At 41.4% G+C, this 18,188-nt stretch overlaps 1 protein-coding gene across 1 annotated transcript in view; it reads right to left on the bottom strand.

Moving 5' to 3' along the window:
* The window catches only part of LOC132388006 (DNA polymerase alpha catalytic subunit-like), a gene marked incomplete at both ends in the record, with an annotated part of 28,159 nt that extends 12,077 nt beyond the window's left edge, over nt 1-16,082 (bottom strand). Inside the window, 4 exons of the mRNA XM_059960340.1 lie at nt 7,543-7,717; nt 7,817-7,948; nt 14,245-14,377; nt 15,877-16,082. Coding sequence (XP_059816323.1) covers nt 7,543-7,717; nt 7,817-7,948; nt 14,245-14,377; nt 15,877-16,082 — 646 coding nt within the window. The remainder of the gene's footprint in view (nt 1-7,542; nt 7,718-7,816; nt 7,949-14,244; nt 14,378-15,876) is intronic.
* Between the last annotated feature and the right edge of the window lie 2,106 nt (nt 16,083-18,188).

Raw genomic sequence — 18,188 nt, forward strand, 5'->3', positions numbered from 1 at the left:
TTGGCAGCACATCCATTACTTGATCCTGCCGTCTGGTAAAATTTACATGGAAAAACGCAGGGACTAATAAGCAGCTTCTAAGAATACAAGCCAAATTGATTTCCTGTGTAGTTCTCCAGCCACAGGATACAAAATGTGCAACTGCAATGCCACTAACCCTGTTGGCCTAGGTCAGCTCAGAGAAGGTCAGGGATCATAGCAGGGCCTCACTTGTCCAGGAAGTTTGAAAATACAAGATCTAATCTCATCTTTACATCTGAGATTAGATCAACTTCTTTTTCTACTCTCTGATGGCACCAACTTTTAGAGCCCTGAAGGTACAGTCATTAGAAACAGTGAATCAGAATCAGGTTTATTATCACTGAGATATGCCATGAAATTTGTTGTGGCAGCAGGATAGTGTAAGACATTGAAGATTACTATAAGGTAATGAAAAATAAAATAGTGCAAGAAGAATAGTGAAGAAGCGTTCATGGCAGTTGAGAAATCTAATCACGGAGAGGAAGCTGTTCGTAAAATGTTGAGTGTACATCTTCAGGCTCCTGTACCTCCTCCCCATTGGTCAAGTCACAGATGGTGAGAGTCGTTAATAGCGGATGCCAGCTTCATGAGGGTCTGCCTTTTGAAGATGTCCTTGATGTGGAGGGGTTTCTGCTCATGATGGAGCTGGCAGAGTCTACAACTCTTGAAGCCTCTGATGATCCTGGCAATTGGAGCCTTCGTTATCAGGCAGTGGGCAACCAGTCAGATGTAGCACCTTGTGGTACATCTGTAAGAAATTTGCCTGAGTTTTTATTTATTTATTTAGTGAGTTGGCCCTTCTGGCCCTTTGAGTCCCGCCGACCCAGCAACCCCCAACAAACCCTAACCTAACCACTGGACAATTTACAATGACCAATTTAACCGACTTGGTTAGTCTTTGGACTATGAGAGGAAACCAGAGGACCTGGACAAAACTCATGCATTCCACAGGGAGGATGCACACAGTCAACTTACAAAATGGCAGCGGAATTGAACTCTGAGCTCCGGAACACCCCAAGCTGTAACAGCATTGTACTAACTGCCATGCTATCACGGTGAACTACCAAATCTCCGTCAGCTTCTAATGAAGGTATGGTTGTTGGTGTGCCTGCTTCGTGATTGCATCAATGTTCTGACATCCAGCAACCTGGAAGCTGCTTACCTTCCCACTGCTGACCCTCAATGAGAACTGGCGGTGTTCTCTCAACTTCCCCTTCCTGAAAACCACAATCAATTCCTTGGTCTCACTGACACTGAATGCAAGGTGGTTGTTGTGACACCATTCAACCAGCTGATCTATCCTGCTCTTGTACACCTCCCTGTCACTATCTGAGATTCCGCCAACAGTGGTGTCTTCAGCAAATTTATAGATGGCGCCTGAGCTGTGCCCAGCCACAATCATGAGTGGAGAAAGTAGAGCAGTGGGCTAAGCACGCATCCTTAAGGTGTGCTTCTGTTGATTGTTAGTGACGTTTAAAGACCAAGGCAAAGAGTTAAAGTGTCAAAATGCAAAAGGGTGTGTAGGGAAAAAAATTTGAAAAGCAGAGTGGTTTGATCTGAAAACTACTACCTGCAGAGAGAGTTAGAATTAGAGTTAATCAAGGCTTTCAAAAGGGAATTGAACAAGCAGCTGAGAGAAAATAACCTGCAGGGCTACCAATAAAGAACAGAGCATGGTATTGAAAAAACTGCTCCACACAGACTTGGCACAGAACTAGCTGATTTTCTTTAATCTCAGCACCACCTCCTTATCCTCATACTATGCATCTTTATTTCCTTCAAATTTTAAAATCTAACCATTTCTGTCTTGAGTATCTTCAGTGAATGAGATCATTCCTTTTAGTCAGTTAACTACATGTTTAGTTTCACACTAAAGTCTACCTGGAGGAGTTCTCCATTGGGGTAGACATGTGCAAAGATTCATTTCCTTTCCACTGCAGACATGAGCAGTCTTTGATACTCTGAACTTTGTGCCTGGAACATTACATAGGGAAAACATCACCCATATTATAACCTGTCATGTCCCATAAGGATTTTATACACTTCAATGAGATCGCTTCTCACTCTTCAAAGTTCTGTACGGTATTAGCCCACTCTGCTTTTCCTCTCCTCATAAGGCAATGAAACAATGATCCCATGAACTCAATAGGTTTCAATAAGAACTTGTGGCAATATACACAAGGCTCAGGAGTACCCATTTGCCTGGCATCCTGTAAACCATTTTTGACACTGACGTTGAATATACTGTATGGTGCCTGTTTAGCACATGCAAAGTAAGAACAAAGTCCATTTTGCCAACACTTAACACATTGGCTCTGGCTCCTGGTGGAAGAGCTACCCATCCCTAAATTGCATCAGGCAATTCCACCCATGAAATATTTTATCATAGTTACTAATTTCCCAGCATCATGATGTCATCAACTTGCATGGCATTCAATTATGTTATTCTCAGATAAATTTATTTTTATTAAATTCAGACATATAGCGCAGAATGGGCCCTTCCAGACCAACAAGCCCTATTGCCTGGCAATAAACATATTTAACCATAGCCTAATCACAGAACAATGTACAATGACCAATTAGCCTACCAACTGGTAGGTGTTTGGACTGAGGATCGGAGCACCCAGAGGAAAACCACACATTCATGGTGAGGACGTACAAACTGCACAGATGGCATTGCAATTGAACTCTGAACTCCAACGCCCAGAGATGCAATAGCTTTGCTAATGACCGCTATGTTACTATGGCGCAAACCCAAGCTGTATATGGAGGTCAGTGCATTGTCTCAATGCAATGAGTAATTTGCTGTCCATTGAACTATTAAATCTTCCCCATTGAAAAATCAAAGCTGAGGCAATGCATTTTGCAACAATAATTTTTCTATTCTATAATTCTATTCACAAGGGTCACAGGCACTTATTGTGACATCTCAAAATCAGAAGCAGGTTTATCACTGACATATGTGGTGAAATATATTGCTTTCCACAGCAGTACAGTGCAGTATATAAAATACAGAATGTTACAATAATATATTAAAAAATGAGTAAAAAGTGAGCAAAATAGTGAGCTAGTGTACATAGGCTTATGGGCCATTCAGAAATTTGATGATAGAAGGGAAGAAGCTGTTGCTAAAACAATGAGTGTGGGTTTTCAGGTTCCTGTACCTCCTGCCCGATGGTAGCAATGCCGAGGATGAGCCAGGTGAGAGGGTTTTTAATGATGGTAAGAAGGGTTGTGCCCATGACGGAACTGGCTGAATCTAAAGCCCTCTGCAGCCTCCCACTATCCTGTGCATTGGAGACTTCAAACCATGCTGCGCAGCTACTGCTCAGAATGCCCCTCACTGCAAAATTTGTAACGGCAAAACCTTTGAAGATGACAGCAGGCAGCACGGAAGTGCCTCCAATCCCTCGTGGAGCTTTGATGGCACCATGGAAAGTGTATATATCAAGGATCTAATGTGCCTATCAGAGAGCATCTTAAATGCCTCAAATGTATCTTCCACTACCACTACCCCTAGCAGTGAGTTCCACACACCCACCACTTTCCGTGTTTAAAAAAAACCTTTGATTTCTCCTCCCTATAATTTTCTCTAATCGCCTTAACACATGCCCCCTTGTATTAACCATTTCTGCTCTAGGATAAAGTCTCTGGCTATCCACTCTATCTTTCTCTCTTATACAGCTCTATCAAGTCATTTCTCATCTTCCTTCACTCCAAAGAGAAAAGCCTAGTTTGCTCATCCTTCCCTCTTATGACATGCCCTGCAATTTTGGTAAATCTTCTCTGCACCCTCACTAAAACTTCCACACCCTTCCTACAATGAGGGGACCTGGACTGAACACAATACTCCAAGTGTGGTCTAACCAGCGTTTTATAGAGCTGCAACATCACCTTGCAGCCCTTGAACTCAATCGCCCAACCACTAAAGGCCAAAACACCATTTGCCTTCTTAAACATCCTTTCAACTTGTGGAACAACTCTGAGGGATCTATTGATGGAGACCCCATAATCCCACTGTTCATTCACACTGCTAAGAATCCTGCAATGAACTCTGTACTCTACCCTCAGGTTTGACCTTCCAAAGTGCATCACTTGACATTTTTCCGGATTGAACTCTATCTGCCACTTCTCAGCCCAGCTCTGTTGTCATCAATGTCTCATTGCCACCCTTCTACACCATCCACACCACTATCTTGCAGTTCATCCACAAACTTACTAACTCCCCACCCCATTTTCTCATCATTTATGAAAATTTGTAAAAATCTTGTCATTTATAAAAATCACAAAGAGTCCCAGAACAGAGGCCTGCAGAACACTTTCACTCATGGACCTCCAGGCAGAACATGTTCTATCTACTACCACCCTCCACCTTCTTCGTGCAAGCCAATTCTGAATCCAAGCAGCCAAGTTTCCCTGAATACCATGCCTCCTGGCTTTCTGAATGAGCTGACCATGGGGAGCAACAGAGAGCAGGCCTGGTATGGAAATACCAATACACAGGATTATAAAACTCTACAAAAATTGGTGGATACAGCCCAGTCTATCACAGACAAAGCCCGCTCCATCTCTGAGCACATTTATAAGCAGAAGAAAGCAACATCCATCATCAACTACCCCCATGCAACTACTTCTCAATGACCATGGGTCAGGAGGTATAGGTGCCCTAAGTCCCACACCACCAGGTCCAGGAACAGTTTTTGCTCTACAACCACCAGATTCCTGAAACAGCAAAGATAATGTCACTCACCTCAATGCTCAACTGACTCCACAACCAATTAGACGACTTACAAGTTCTCTAGAACTCATGCTCACAGTATTATTTACTTTTTAAATATTTGAATGATTTATTTTCTTTTGCACATTGGTTGTTTGCCAGGCTTTGTAGTTTATAGCTTTTAATAAACTCTATTTTGTTTCTTTATTTTCCTGTAAATGCCTGCATGAAAATAAATTTCAAGGTGGTATATAGTGACATATACGTACTTCGGTAATAAATTTACTTTGAACCCTGTCAAACATCTGAATAAAATACCACATCCACTGCTCTACCTTTATCAATTTGTTCTATCACTTCCTCAAATAATTCAAATCAAGCTCGTGAGATATGGCCCGCCCTGCAAAGCCAAACTGACAATCCCTGATCTGACAATGCTTCTCCAAATGACTATAAATTTTGTCTCTAAGAATCCTCTCCAATAGTTTGCCTTCCACTGACGCAAGTCTCATTGGTCTATAATGCCCAGGATTATCTTTATTACCTTTCTGGAACAAAGGAATAACATTTGCCACCCTCTAATCTTCTGGTACTATTTCTATGTCAAGTGAGAATGCACAGATCATTGACAAAGTTGCAGCGATTTCTCTCCTCGCTTTCCGTAGTAACCTGGGATATATCCCATCCAACCTTGGGGCTCAACTATCCTCAAGTTTTTCAGAAGTTCCAGCAGCTCCTCTTATGTTGAATACTGGAACAGTACAAATCAGTCTGTTATACGCTGTCTGCACAATCATCAAGATCCCTCTCACTGGTAAATATTGAATATTCTTTAAGGATCTCTCCTACCTACTTCGACACTAGGCACGTGTTTCCTCTTTTCTCCCTGATTGGTCCAACCCTCACTTTAATCATCCTCCTGCTTTTTCCCCATATGTGCAGAACACCTCAAGGTTTTCCTTTAACTTACTTGCAAAGGCCTTCTTTTGTCTCCTAGCTCTCTTCAATCCATTCTCAAGTTTCTTCCTGGCTACCTTGTAGTGTTCTGGAGCCCTTGCTTCTTAACTAGTGATCTGAGTCTTGAACAGCCTGTCACTTATGCACCTACTCTATCAAGCCACATCAAAAATTTTCACGTACATATTCTCTCTTCAAAGCTCCAGAGTAAAGGGCCAGTCAGATTAACTTCTCCTCTTGATACAATATCATCCCCAACATCTCAGTCTTCTGTGTCATTAAAATACTCACTGCCTTATGTGTCTCCTTCCAAGCAGTGACACCAGAACTGAACATATTATTGCAGATAAGATGTCACGCGTGTCCGATACTCAGATTAATTTATCACACGTACAATGAAACATATAAATGCAACGTTTGCATCAATAACTCATACAACTTAATGATATGCCAGGAACAGCCCACAGCAGTCACCACACACACTACACCAATATAACATGCCCAAAATGTTCATGGGAACAACAAAAGCAACAAAACAAAAGCAGCCCCTTTGCTTCCTCCCAAACACCCACTCACTCACATAGACAGACCTCCAGCCTCTGGAGTCCCTGGCTCTGACTCTCAGGCATCAGGGGACCCAGGGGATTCCATAGTTGTCAAGTTTGGTCTTCAATGCTCAGGCCTCAAATTCTAGATTTCTGACTTTGGTCTCTTCTCCCTCCAGTATCAATCTCAGGATCGCCATCATGGACTTTGAACTCCAGGCCTTTAGATCGGATTCGCATAGACCTCTAACCCAAAAGTCGCTGACTCCTGCAGTGGAGGATGGGAATGTTGGTGTCTACCAACCCTCACACCTCCTGCTCACTAGGACATCCGGGCTCAGGACTCACTGACCTAGGGGGACCTATCAACATGGATGACCGGCCTGCCGCAGAGCGCTCTGACAACTTCCCTCTGACTCTTCATTTACTCCCTCGACCTCTAATTCCCCTCATCCTCATCCCAAAACCCTAGCCTCTACCCCCAACTCCCTGCACTGCCCTCAAAACCATCCCTATGAATCTAAAAACAACTCAGTCTAAGCAATGATCTCAACAGACGTTGCAGCTCGGCACCATCTTAACTGAAAGTCAGCAGGTTAGACAGCATCAATGGAGGGAAACAAACAGTTGGCCCGTCAGGCTGAGACTCTCCAAATAAACCTCATCAACTGGTTCTCCCTTAGTTATTGTTAGAGTCACAATTGCAAAATGCTCCAGCAAATTTGTAATTTGTAGAACATGATTTCCCATTCCAATTCTACGGTCCAAAAAGAACTCTCCAAGTACTGTATCCTACTATCATTGCAGGTTAGTGCATTTTCCCTTCCAATACAAAAGTTAACTGTTTTCCCTCTTCTTCCCTTAAATTCTGGGATGAATTTGACGTATTCCTATTGTGGGGATTACTCTCAGATCAAACATCTCTATTACCATTTCTTTTAAGACCTTAGAATGCAGTTCATCAGGTCCTGGAGACTTAATTGCTTTCGATCCCATTAATTTCAAAGTTTATTTTTTCTTTACCTATGCTATTTTCTATTAACTTCTCATTCAATCAGATATGATCTTCTCCATATACAAGTTTTTAAATTCTTCTTTCATGAAAACTGAAACAATATTTTTGCTTAACTTCTCTGCGTTTTTGTAAGCTAAATGTCACAATTTCCATGTTAAACTTCTAGCATTTCCAATAAGAACTGACCCAGTTTCTAATCAGAGTAAAACTAAATGATTATGGTCAAGGCACAGTACCTTACAATTGGAAAAGCAATGCCACTAGCTATTATCTGACCATTACCTTACCTAACAAGGTAGCAATCAGTGTAGAGTCTATCCCATCAATGGGTTCACAGATTCGAGCCACAACCGGGTGCACTTGCTGGGAGAGGTAGTATTGTGTGTCAACGGTCAGGTTTTCCTGCTTCTGCAGTTGCTCAGGTGCATAGGCTCGCTGGCTGGCACTGAGATTTGAGCCGTCCTAAGGAAATACATCGTTAGCATTCATCACCTGGGCTAACATCGGCTTCAACCTGTATTGGTAAAGAATAACTTGGTTGATGGTCTCTCCATTTCTTACTTGACAAATGATGTAAGATACTGTGTCCCCAGCTTTAACTCTGCGTCCACCCTGGGAATTTATCCACATGGCAACATGGACATGAGGCAGGCTTTTTTTATCCGGGTAATCCTGGGGATCCTTGGTCAAAGCCTAAGGTAGTAAAGAAAACACAAGTAAAAATAACAATTTTAAATGATTCAAATAATAATGTTTATGAAAAGGAGAAAGTAGTATGTCCACGCCAAATATATAAAATCCAAAATTGCACTTCAGTTACCCATTCTCTCATCTTATGTGCTTTGATAATGCCAGATGGAGTAAACTTATCTTTTCCTGCTTTTCTAATTAACTTTGAATTGAGCTGCACACTTAACAGTATTCAAGGAAACTTACATTCTTATTCAGGTGAGGCACTGAATACTGGCATTGCTAACCTTTTCTAATATTATGTAATTTAAAAACAAGGTTTAGAACTGGCTCTCTGGAAATCTTCCCCTCAGCTTCACCTATGCACAATCAGCGACAGGCCCTTATGAAGAGACATCAACTGTTTGTTCCTTTCCATAGATGCTGCCTGACTTGCTGAGTTCTCCAACATTTTGACTGTGCTGCTCTGGATTTGGAGCATCTGCAGAATCTCTCTCATGTTTATGATCGATGATAGAAGCCGATTATACGTAGGACAATTAAAAAAATCACTTATTAGAATTCAATTTAGGTCAGTACTCCTTCTGTACTCCACTGATGCAAATCTTCTTACCATTGTCTTTCAGCAACAAATACTCTTCTCCACATAGACCATCAACCCCCAAGGATTTATCCATGGTGCCCTCTATATCCAGATTCTGTTGCTTAGCAACATAATCTATAAATGTAAAGTTAGATTCTATACAGAGGGTACTGATACCCAACTCCCTGTCAACTCTACACTACCTCACAAACCTTTCCAGTCCACAATTAGAGCTGGCCTTTATTAACTTCCTCTATTGCTGTCAAACCCATCCCTATTTATGCCTCACCAGTCCAAACTTTTCTTCTGAATTATGGCCTTTGGTCTGTTGATGGCTGTGCTTTCAGTTGCCCAGGCCTACCTACTTGATCTAAATGGCAGTCGGTGCTGTTGGGACAGAATTTTCCATACAAAAATTACTTTGCACTTCAGCTGACATCAATTTATTTATTTATAAATATGGATGATGTACATTCAGAAGGATGAAGGTGAAGACAAGAAATACTGTAGGGGAGTTAAGTATTAGCTCTTTCTTCCCAAGGGTGTACTGTCCGCTGCTTTTAAGTTCAGGCTGTATGAGATACCTGATGAGTAACATCTGTGTGAAATCGCTGTCAGCAAGCTACAAAACACTAGTTCCACAAGTTTTTATTCTAAAATCACAGCTGAAGCTATTTTATTAAAAACAAACTATATTTAACCTCCCTGCAGACTCTGTGTAAGTGTTGCCCATCTTCCGATGAACTCTCCCCATCAACTCAATAATTTAAACCACAGTCTGTTAATCATAGATTGCCGTTGCAGACTTGTACATTTGCAGACTTTCAGCAGAATCAATGTTAGTATTGCTTTAGTGGTGTAGCCAAACTACAAATAGTTTTCACTTGACACAAAGCACCATGAGCAGAGCTACGGACTGACCAGAAATACTTTAAGATATCAAAACACATACAAGAGAACTAGAAACACATAAAAAGATATCATTACATCTGCAGGAACCTAATGATTGATCCATCAGGTGACCGAGAAGTTAGGACACTGGTACACAGAAGCAACTCTCACTCCAGTCAGTCTCACCAACTTCATAATAAAAGATGACTTGTTGAAGAACTTTAGAAGGATTATATTTTATTTTTACCAAGGCTGAATCAATGACTCTGTCAACTACTGAATACAGGAGGACTTCTTCACAAGATGTCCTGGGACAGGGGACATAGCTTGAGAATAAGGGGTAGGTTATTTAGGACTGAGATGAAGATAATTTTCTTAATTTCCAAAGCAAGGAACCTATGGAATTCTCAACTTCAACACGTTGTTCAAGCTCCGTCACATACATGTTCATTGAGAGATTGACAGATTTCTGAACATTAAGAGAATCAAGAAATAAGGGGTTGAAGCTGAAGCCATGGCAACGATCTCATCAGTTATGATCGTAATGGATAGAGGAACAAGCTTTAAGGTTTGATCGTAGATATCAGGGACTGCTGTATACTTTGCTTCATGGAAACATAGCTCACCCCCAGCATTTCAGATGCAGCACTTCAGCCCAATGGCTTCACCATTCTCTGCAAAGACAGGAGAGTGCAGCCTTTGAAAGGTAGAAGAGATGAGTATCCTTTATGATTAAGTCATCATGGTGCATAGACATTGCAGTTCTGTCTAAATCCTGCTCACCCGACCTAAAACATCTAGGAGTCAAACGAGTCTATTTTATCTGCTGTGGGGGTTTTCCACCACAACCTTGGCAGCCAACATCTGACAGGCACTGGAGCTGAGCACCGTGATTAACAGACACGAAACTGCACACTCTTATCATTGCAGGGGATTTCAACAAGGCTAGCTTGAAGTATCTGAACAACTACCATAAACATTATCAGCTGTGCAACCACTTGACCTCTATTATATCATCAGAAATGCCGACCATGCCATCCCACGCCCACACTTCAGAAAGTCCAGTCACCTCGCTGCACTTCTACTCCTGGCGTATAGGCAGAGATGACAGACTGCAGCACCAGTGGTGAGGATCAAGGTGGCATGGTCAAGAGAGGTAGAGAAGTGCTTACAGGACTGCTTTGAGTCGGAGGACTGCACAATATTCAGGTACTTATCTCTGACTCTAAATGAATACACCACAGTCATCACCAACTTCATCAAGACCTGTGTGGATGAGTGTGTGCATTCGAGAGCACATTGACATATACAAACCAAAAGCTGTGAATAACCTAGGAGATAAGTAGTCTGCTGCAGGCTAGAGCTGTGGCATTCAAGACAGCTTATCCAGAACTGCACAAGTCGTCCAGGTACAACCTATGGAAGGCCATTTAAGGGCAAAAAAACAATTCAATTGAGGTTAAGAGAATCGGATGCATGTCAGCTCTATCAGGGTTTGCAGGCCATTATGTCCAACAAAGTGTAACCTAACATCATGAATGGAAGTAATGTTTCACTCGCAGATGAACAATGCTTTTTACGTAGGCTTTGAATGACACTATACTTATGTAAATCCGTGAAGCTGTATTTTCTGTCTCAAAGGTGTGACCTCTCAAGGCAGCAAACCCTGATGGTGTACCTGGTAGGGCATTGAAAACCTGTGCCAACCAATTGGCAGGAGTGTTCAAGGACATCTTCAAACGCTCAATGCTGCAGTTGGAGGTTCCCACCTGCTTCAAAATGGACAACAATCATATCAGTGCCCAAGAACAGGGTGAGCTGCCTCAATGACCATCACCCATTTGCATCTACTGAGATGGAGTGCTTTGAGAGGTTGGTTATGGCCCAAATCAACTCCTGCCTAAGGGCCTAGACCTGTACCTACCATAACTTGCCTATCACTACAACAGGTCTACAGCAGATGCAATCCCACTGGTTCCGTCGGCCTTGGATCACCTCGACAATAGCAATACCTATGTCAGTCTGCAGTTTATTGATTACATCTCAGTGTTCCACACCATCATACCTTCAGTTCTAATCAGCAAGCTCCAAAACCTGGGCCTCTGTACCTCCATCTAGAACTGGATCCTTGACTTCCTCACCAGGAGGCCACGGTCAGTGCAGATCAGAAATAATATCTTCTCCTTGCTGACAATCAATACTGGCACACCTCACGGATGCCCACATTGATCTACTCTCTCTACATCCACAACTGTACAGCTTAAACACATCTACAGGTTTGACAATGACACAGCTATTGTGGGAGAATTTCAGATGGTGATGAAGTGGTGTCACAATAACAACATTGTGCTCAACATCAGTAAGACCAAGGAATTGATTGTGTACTTCACGAAGGGGAAGTCAAGAGAACACACACCAGTCCTCATTGAGCGAAAGGGTGAGCAGTTTCCAAGTTTCTGGGTGTAACATCTCTAAAGATCTAACCTGGGCCGGACATATTGATGCAATTACAAAGAAGGCATGACAGCAGTAAATTTCATTAGGTGTTTGAGGAGACTGGTATGTCACCAAAGACTCTTGTAAATTTCTTTTGGAGAGGATTCTAATACGTTGCACCACCATTTAGCATGGAGAGGCCACTGCAAAGGGTCGGAAAGGCTGCAGAAAGTTATAAACTCAACCAGCTCCATCCTGGGCCCTAGCCTCCCCAGCATCGAGGATATCTCCAAAAGGCGATACCTCAAAAAGGACCCTCATCACTCAGGGTTGGTCCCGTCAAGGGGCTACGGGAGCCTGAAGACACACTCGACATTTCAGGAACAGCCTTCTCCTCTCTGCCATCAGATTTCTGAATGGACAATCAATCCATGAATCATACAAACGTACTTCACTACTTGTTTTGCTCTCTTTTTGCATTGCTTATTTCACTTAATTGTTTTTTTACATATATGTATTGTAATTTATAGCTTTTTATTATGTATTGCAATGTACTGCTGCCACAAAGCAACAAATTTCACAACATAAGCCAGTGATATTTAATTCAGGTATTTCTTTGAAGCTGGAATCCCAAGCTGAAATTTGAAGTACAAGTTATAAATTTAACAATATGGATTTATACAAATATTGAAGTATGTAGTTGCTTTATTGGTTCCTTAAGTTTGTTATAACCAAGGGTGGTAATGGGGACAAGCTCCCACTACTGATTAAATGCTCCCAATGGTGTGTACCTCAAAAAGCCCCTGAGAACCAAGTCCACCTGTGGCTTAGCTCCCAAGCCCAGCGGAACCATTTCTACTGACACAGCAGGGGCACAGGCAGGCTACCAGAGCCTTAAAACCAGTTGCTTCAGACGAATAGGGCTCATCAGCAGCTCATCTAGGAGAAGGAAAACTCTGATCTCAAACCTCTGCTGCCTTCCACTCATGGGGAAGGCTTTGGGAGTAAACCCCAAGGGAAAAGTCCAGATTTGGAGTCTCTAAGGCATTCCTACATTGAGTTCAACGTTGACTGGCAACTCTTGCGATGCTTCTGGTACCAAATTGCATTAGTTTCTGCCATTTATTTGGGGGTCATCAGTTGCGTAGAGAGAGGGGGAGCTTGCTACATGGGCAACAGCTTGCTCTACATATCCCAGGCTTGTGTATCTAGACAGCTCGGATGCAATATCCATTGTCAACCCTGACCAACGGAGGCCCTCAGTTGTTTTATTTCAAGACAAATCATTATAGAAATGCTGACAAAATAATTATGATTTTCAAAAATTTTATCAATAGTGCCTTTTTCCACAAAAGTAAGCATCCTTGAACTTAATTTACAATGTGAGTGTGTTCCTCATCTGAATGGTGACTACTCCAAACAAACTTATACTGAAAATGCTATCTTGAGAGCAAGAGTTAGCCAAAACAAACATTTCTACAAACAAGAACTAAAGGTCCTATGATGGCCTAAATAATATACAAAATTGTCATCAGCATTTTATGAAGCTCTCAAAAATGAAATAACAGTCCAGTCTTCATTCAGTGAGGAATTATTTACTCATTTGTTAAAATCAACATTATGATAATTGGCACGTTGTAAACAATTGATTCAATGCCTGCCAATCACTCTGTTAGAAGTATTGATAAGGACAACCTTTGATGAAACATGGTGAAGTTACGTCTGAACAAGCTAACTTTGAGCTGATATGTCAGATAAGAACAACATTCTAGGATGATGGCAAAGGAAAAGGAAAGGTAGTCATACAGTATTGAAACATGCCCTTTAAAGGTAGTCATACAGTATTGAAACATGCCCTTTTAAACTCAAACTGTGAACTTAAATGAACACATCCTGATTTTATTTTTGAGGTCACTATCTAAAATATTTAAGATCCTTAAATACCTGATAAGCTTTGAAACACTGCTGAGAAGCAGTTGATGTCTCTGAAATATACTGGACAAGATACACTTTACCTTGCTCCACCTATCATGTCCATACCTTTGATTACATAACAACTATGTGATGAGAAACACTTAAAAGAAATAGCTGCTACACTGCACTTGCAGCTTTATTACCATCAAAAGAGGGAGGAAGTGTTCAGCAATACTAATATAACAGCGCTAACTGGACCCAGATCGAGTTGGTTTGTTCCTTTCCAGTCAGAACATACAAGGAAAGGCCCTTCCCATGATATCATATTCTATTAAAATCAAAAACAGAGAATCATTTGACGTTCGTGAGCTCAGTTGTTTTCATATGGTCGGATCCTAATATCCCAACCGTGCAGAATTGTTTAATACTCTTTCAAGCCACATTCATTCATCAGAAAGCTTAAGAGGAAACCTACCTTGTTAATTTCAAAGCATTTCTGAGGAATACTGCCATTCATAGTACTCTCCTGGATTTCAGTTAGTCTCTTCTGGATATTCTCTACAATGGTGTCACGTGGCTGATCGGAGAGTATTTGACTGATAACATAGCTTCAACAAAGAAAGTAAATGAAAGTTAAAACACATTCTTTGAAAGAGTCGAAGCATTTCAGAGAGAAATATTTCTTTATCTAGTGTTGATTAATAAACAATCCATGTACCCTGAGGTAACAAAACAAACTTTTCACAAAGTAATAATGGAATAATACTCATAACTGAGGAAACCTTCCCCCAGCAACGAGAAAGGACAATTCTCTCCCTGAAAGCATTTTGGGCATAACCACATCTCAACGAATGCTGCAGTACAAGAAAGTAGCTCTGCATCAGATTCTCTAGGGTAACTGTGGATGGACAATAAATGACAGCTCAGCCTGAGAAGCCCATATCCACTCAATGAATATATTTAAAAAGTAGATAATTGGCCTTGGCAGTATTTTGCTAGAGGGATAAATGTTTGTGAGGTTATGTAGGTGGAGGTCGAGTTACAATGGCACCTCCTTCATCAGCAACAGCTTAATTTCTACCTTTGATGTCTCTCTTTTTCCTTTTCAGGGTGGATAGGGTTCTGTTGAAGATCCTGACCTGGAGTTACACTCAGACCTCAGCTCATTGCAGTGGTAAAACCCACTCCCAGGGGACTAGGAGAGGAGCGTGCCCTTACAGCCCTGTGGATGGGCTGATTCCATGCCAGTGCCACCAACTGAAGCGCAGTGGGAGAAAACAGAACATCAGGAGCAGTGGATCAGTTGTTGGGGTTCTGTATTCAGTCAATCGTGCCCTTACTCTCTCTCTCTTTTGGTGGTGGGGAAGAGTTTGCTGTCAATTCCCCATTCAGAGAACTTGGGAGAAAAACAGATGCTGCAATAGACTTTCAGGGAGATGCTTTATTACATCTCCCCTCTCACTGCGAAAGGGGACGCACTGTTTCCCCTTTATTGGGGTGGTGGGGGGGGGGGAAGGAAGAAAGTCTGTGGAATGTCGAATTATCAGGTGAACTATTAGTTTTTGTTGTACAGCAGATCATGGGTCTTTCTTGGGAGCTTTGTTATTGCATGCTTTTTGGGTGGAGGGTGCTGATACTTTTTTGAGGAAGTGGGTAGGGTGGTGGACGGTCATTATTTTGCTGCTGCTAGAGCATGGGAGGGATAGGGGGCTTTGGGGTTCTAACATTTTTACTGCAAAGAATAAGAATTTCAGGGTGTATCTTGGAAACATTTCTCCGATATTAAACAAAACTATTGAACTATTGAAGACACAAGTATTTTTATCCTCTTCAGACAGTATCTGGTAGGGTATGGTGGGGGACAGGAACTGCAGAGAAACGGAAAATAAACAAGACTCAAGCCCTACAGAGAACAACATCATGAAAGGTGCAGCATTATTACACACACAGCTTGGAGCTCAAGTTTCTTGACTGCAGTTTAAACCACACCTTCTGACTCAGAGATGACAGCTTATTGTATATATACACTGAAGTTAGTACTCATCATTTGAAAAATGTGTTTTAAAAGCACACAAGCAAAATATATTATTTAAAATCAGTTCCTTACTTTCCAGTTTCTTTTGCTAGGTCACACCAGTCTCGTCTAACAATATCCAGTCCTTTTAGCTCCTGCTTTGTGACGTAGCGTCCATCCGCAGTGGGCTCTATGACAAGGGCCGCATATTTCTTCTTCTTCAGCAGCAGCAATGATTTAAACACACCATCAATGTCCAGCTCCAGGAGTTTGTACTGCTTATTTACTTCACTCTTGACCTGCCAAAGCAACAGCATGTTAGCTAATTTTCAAACTGTCTCATTAGATCCACTTTAGCCTATACCCTAACCACAGACTAACTATAGTATGAACCTGACTTAGCTTCCCTCAGTGGTGATAATGATATTTATTACATTATTTTCAAACCATGGCAGAATAAGGTGGCATTTCAACCCAGCCCAAATAAGCATGAAAACTGACATCTGACCAGGTAAATTAGTACATTCTCATTCCCTAATAAGCAACTTATCGTGCTTGTGAGGTAGAATGTAGGATTTTAAACATGTAAGCTGCACGTGCATCCTTTTAGCAACCAATTAATTAACTAAAAGCAGCTTCAAGTAAGGGATTTCATAATTTTGCCAAAGAAAAGTCCAGAATGTTAATCCCTTTACTTTGAGCTCCTGGAGAGTTTATATACAACGAATCACCAGCAACCTCATTCATTCTCCAGAGTGAGTCAAGGTATGGCTATTCTCGCTTTAAAAATGCACCAAGTCCAAGCTAAATCCTGATTTGCAGAACCAAATGATAATAGGCAAAAGGGGATCTTAGTCTTGACATTAGATCAAAAGTCAACGTTTGATTGACTCTCCCATCCTTTAGCTCTGGTAGAGTTCCTCCCATCAGTAAACCACCAGAAAGACATCCTGGCTTTTCCCAGGCAAGAGCTCTCCTCTTAACCTGAAGAAAAGCTTCACTTTTGACCCGTCAAAGAGTTCTCTTCCTTCTACTGGAGTAAAAGAACAGGTTGCAAGGTTTTTGATTCACATTTATGTGCCATTTACATCTATCCTTTGTTCATACCACTGGACCCAGGCCTCTGTGGTCGAGAGAGTAGAACTGCCACAGTACAACAGTTCTTCCACTTTAAACCTCCAGCACAGGTTTCCTGCCATCGCCAGATACAATGAACAACCACCATGCATTTATTAAGATGCAGCACAGAATTGATCTTCCAGAGCCACGTAACCCAGCAATCCCCCAATTCAATCCTTGCCTAATCACAGGATAATTTACAATGACAAATTAAACTATCAACCAGTACGTTTTGGAACGTAGGAGGAAACTCACGAGGTCACAGGAGAATGCATAAGCTCCTTACAGGCAGCAGCAGGATTTGAACCCTACACTGCTGTGCTGCCCCAAATCTAACATACGAAGTCTGTTAGAACATACAGAGTGCAAAGTGTTTTATAGTCCTCTGTGTTTATATTCACTCTGCTGCTTGGTGTTTGGGGTAGCAGTCACAGAGACAACTCCGTAAAGCCACTTCAAAAGTTAGTCACATTTTGCAAACCTGGTTACATATTGCTGATTTTTCAGTTCAGTAATTAGAAGTAGGTATTTAGGCAGATATTTAACTACGAAATGCAAAGACCACAAGGGCCCAATTAGCAGAACCAGATACAATTTGAATCATGGCTGTTACCTGCAAGCAAAATCTATCAATACTTTACTTTAGCAGGCTTCTGGCAGAATATGAAGATATAACTGAAAGAAACATATCAAGCTGATGAAACTCAAAAGGGTGTTTGTGATTGAATCTCCAAAAAATCCGATCATGAACGCAAATTTCCAGGCAGTTAGCTTAAGTAGAACATTTTATATATTTTCTTTATTTTAATTGCTAATTTAAAAAAAAATTCCAGTTTTCCTTTAAATTTTCAACAACCAACCACCAACTATTTCCATTAAAACAATATTGTTAGAGTTGGCGGGGGTGAGGGAAAGGAGGCGAAAGTTGAACAAGATTGAACTTTCTTATAATCAACTTAAGCTCTGATTTACTGGGCATATTTAAGAGTAACAGTGAATGATTGAAACAATAGCTCAGCCACAGAAGAAGAGCGAGATCAGACCATCTGAGTTCACAAACTGTTTGCACAATACCGAACATACCTGCCAGTATTGAATTCCTCATGGGAAGAAAAACATTTCAATTAAAAGCCACCTGGCTCTAACCAAATTGTTTAGATTACGATTTTCATTGTTAGTTTCCAATTCAAGCAAAGGCCAATTGAAGTAAATCCTACTTCATTTACATGTAGTATGTACTGAAATTCAAATAAATGCTTCAGAAGTTGTCAATACTCTTATCGATA

Source organism: Hypanus sabinus, unplaced genomic scaffold, assembly GCF_030144855.1.
Source record: "Hypanus sabinus isolate sHypSab1 unplaced genomic scaffold, sHypSab1.hap1 scaffold_2483, whole genome shotgun sequence".
Classification (NCBI taxonomy): Eukaryota; Metazoa; Chordata; class Chondrichthyes; order Myliobatiformes; family Dasyatidae; genus Hypanus; species Hypanus sabinus.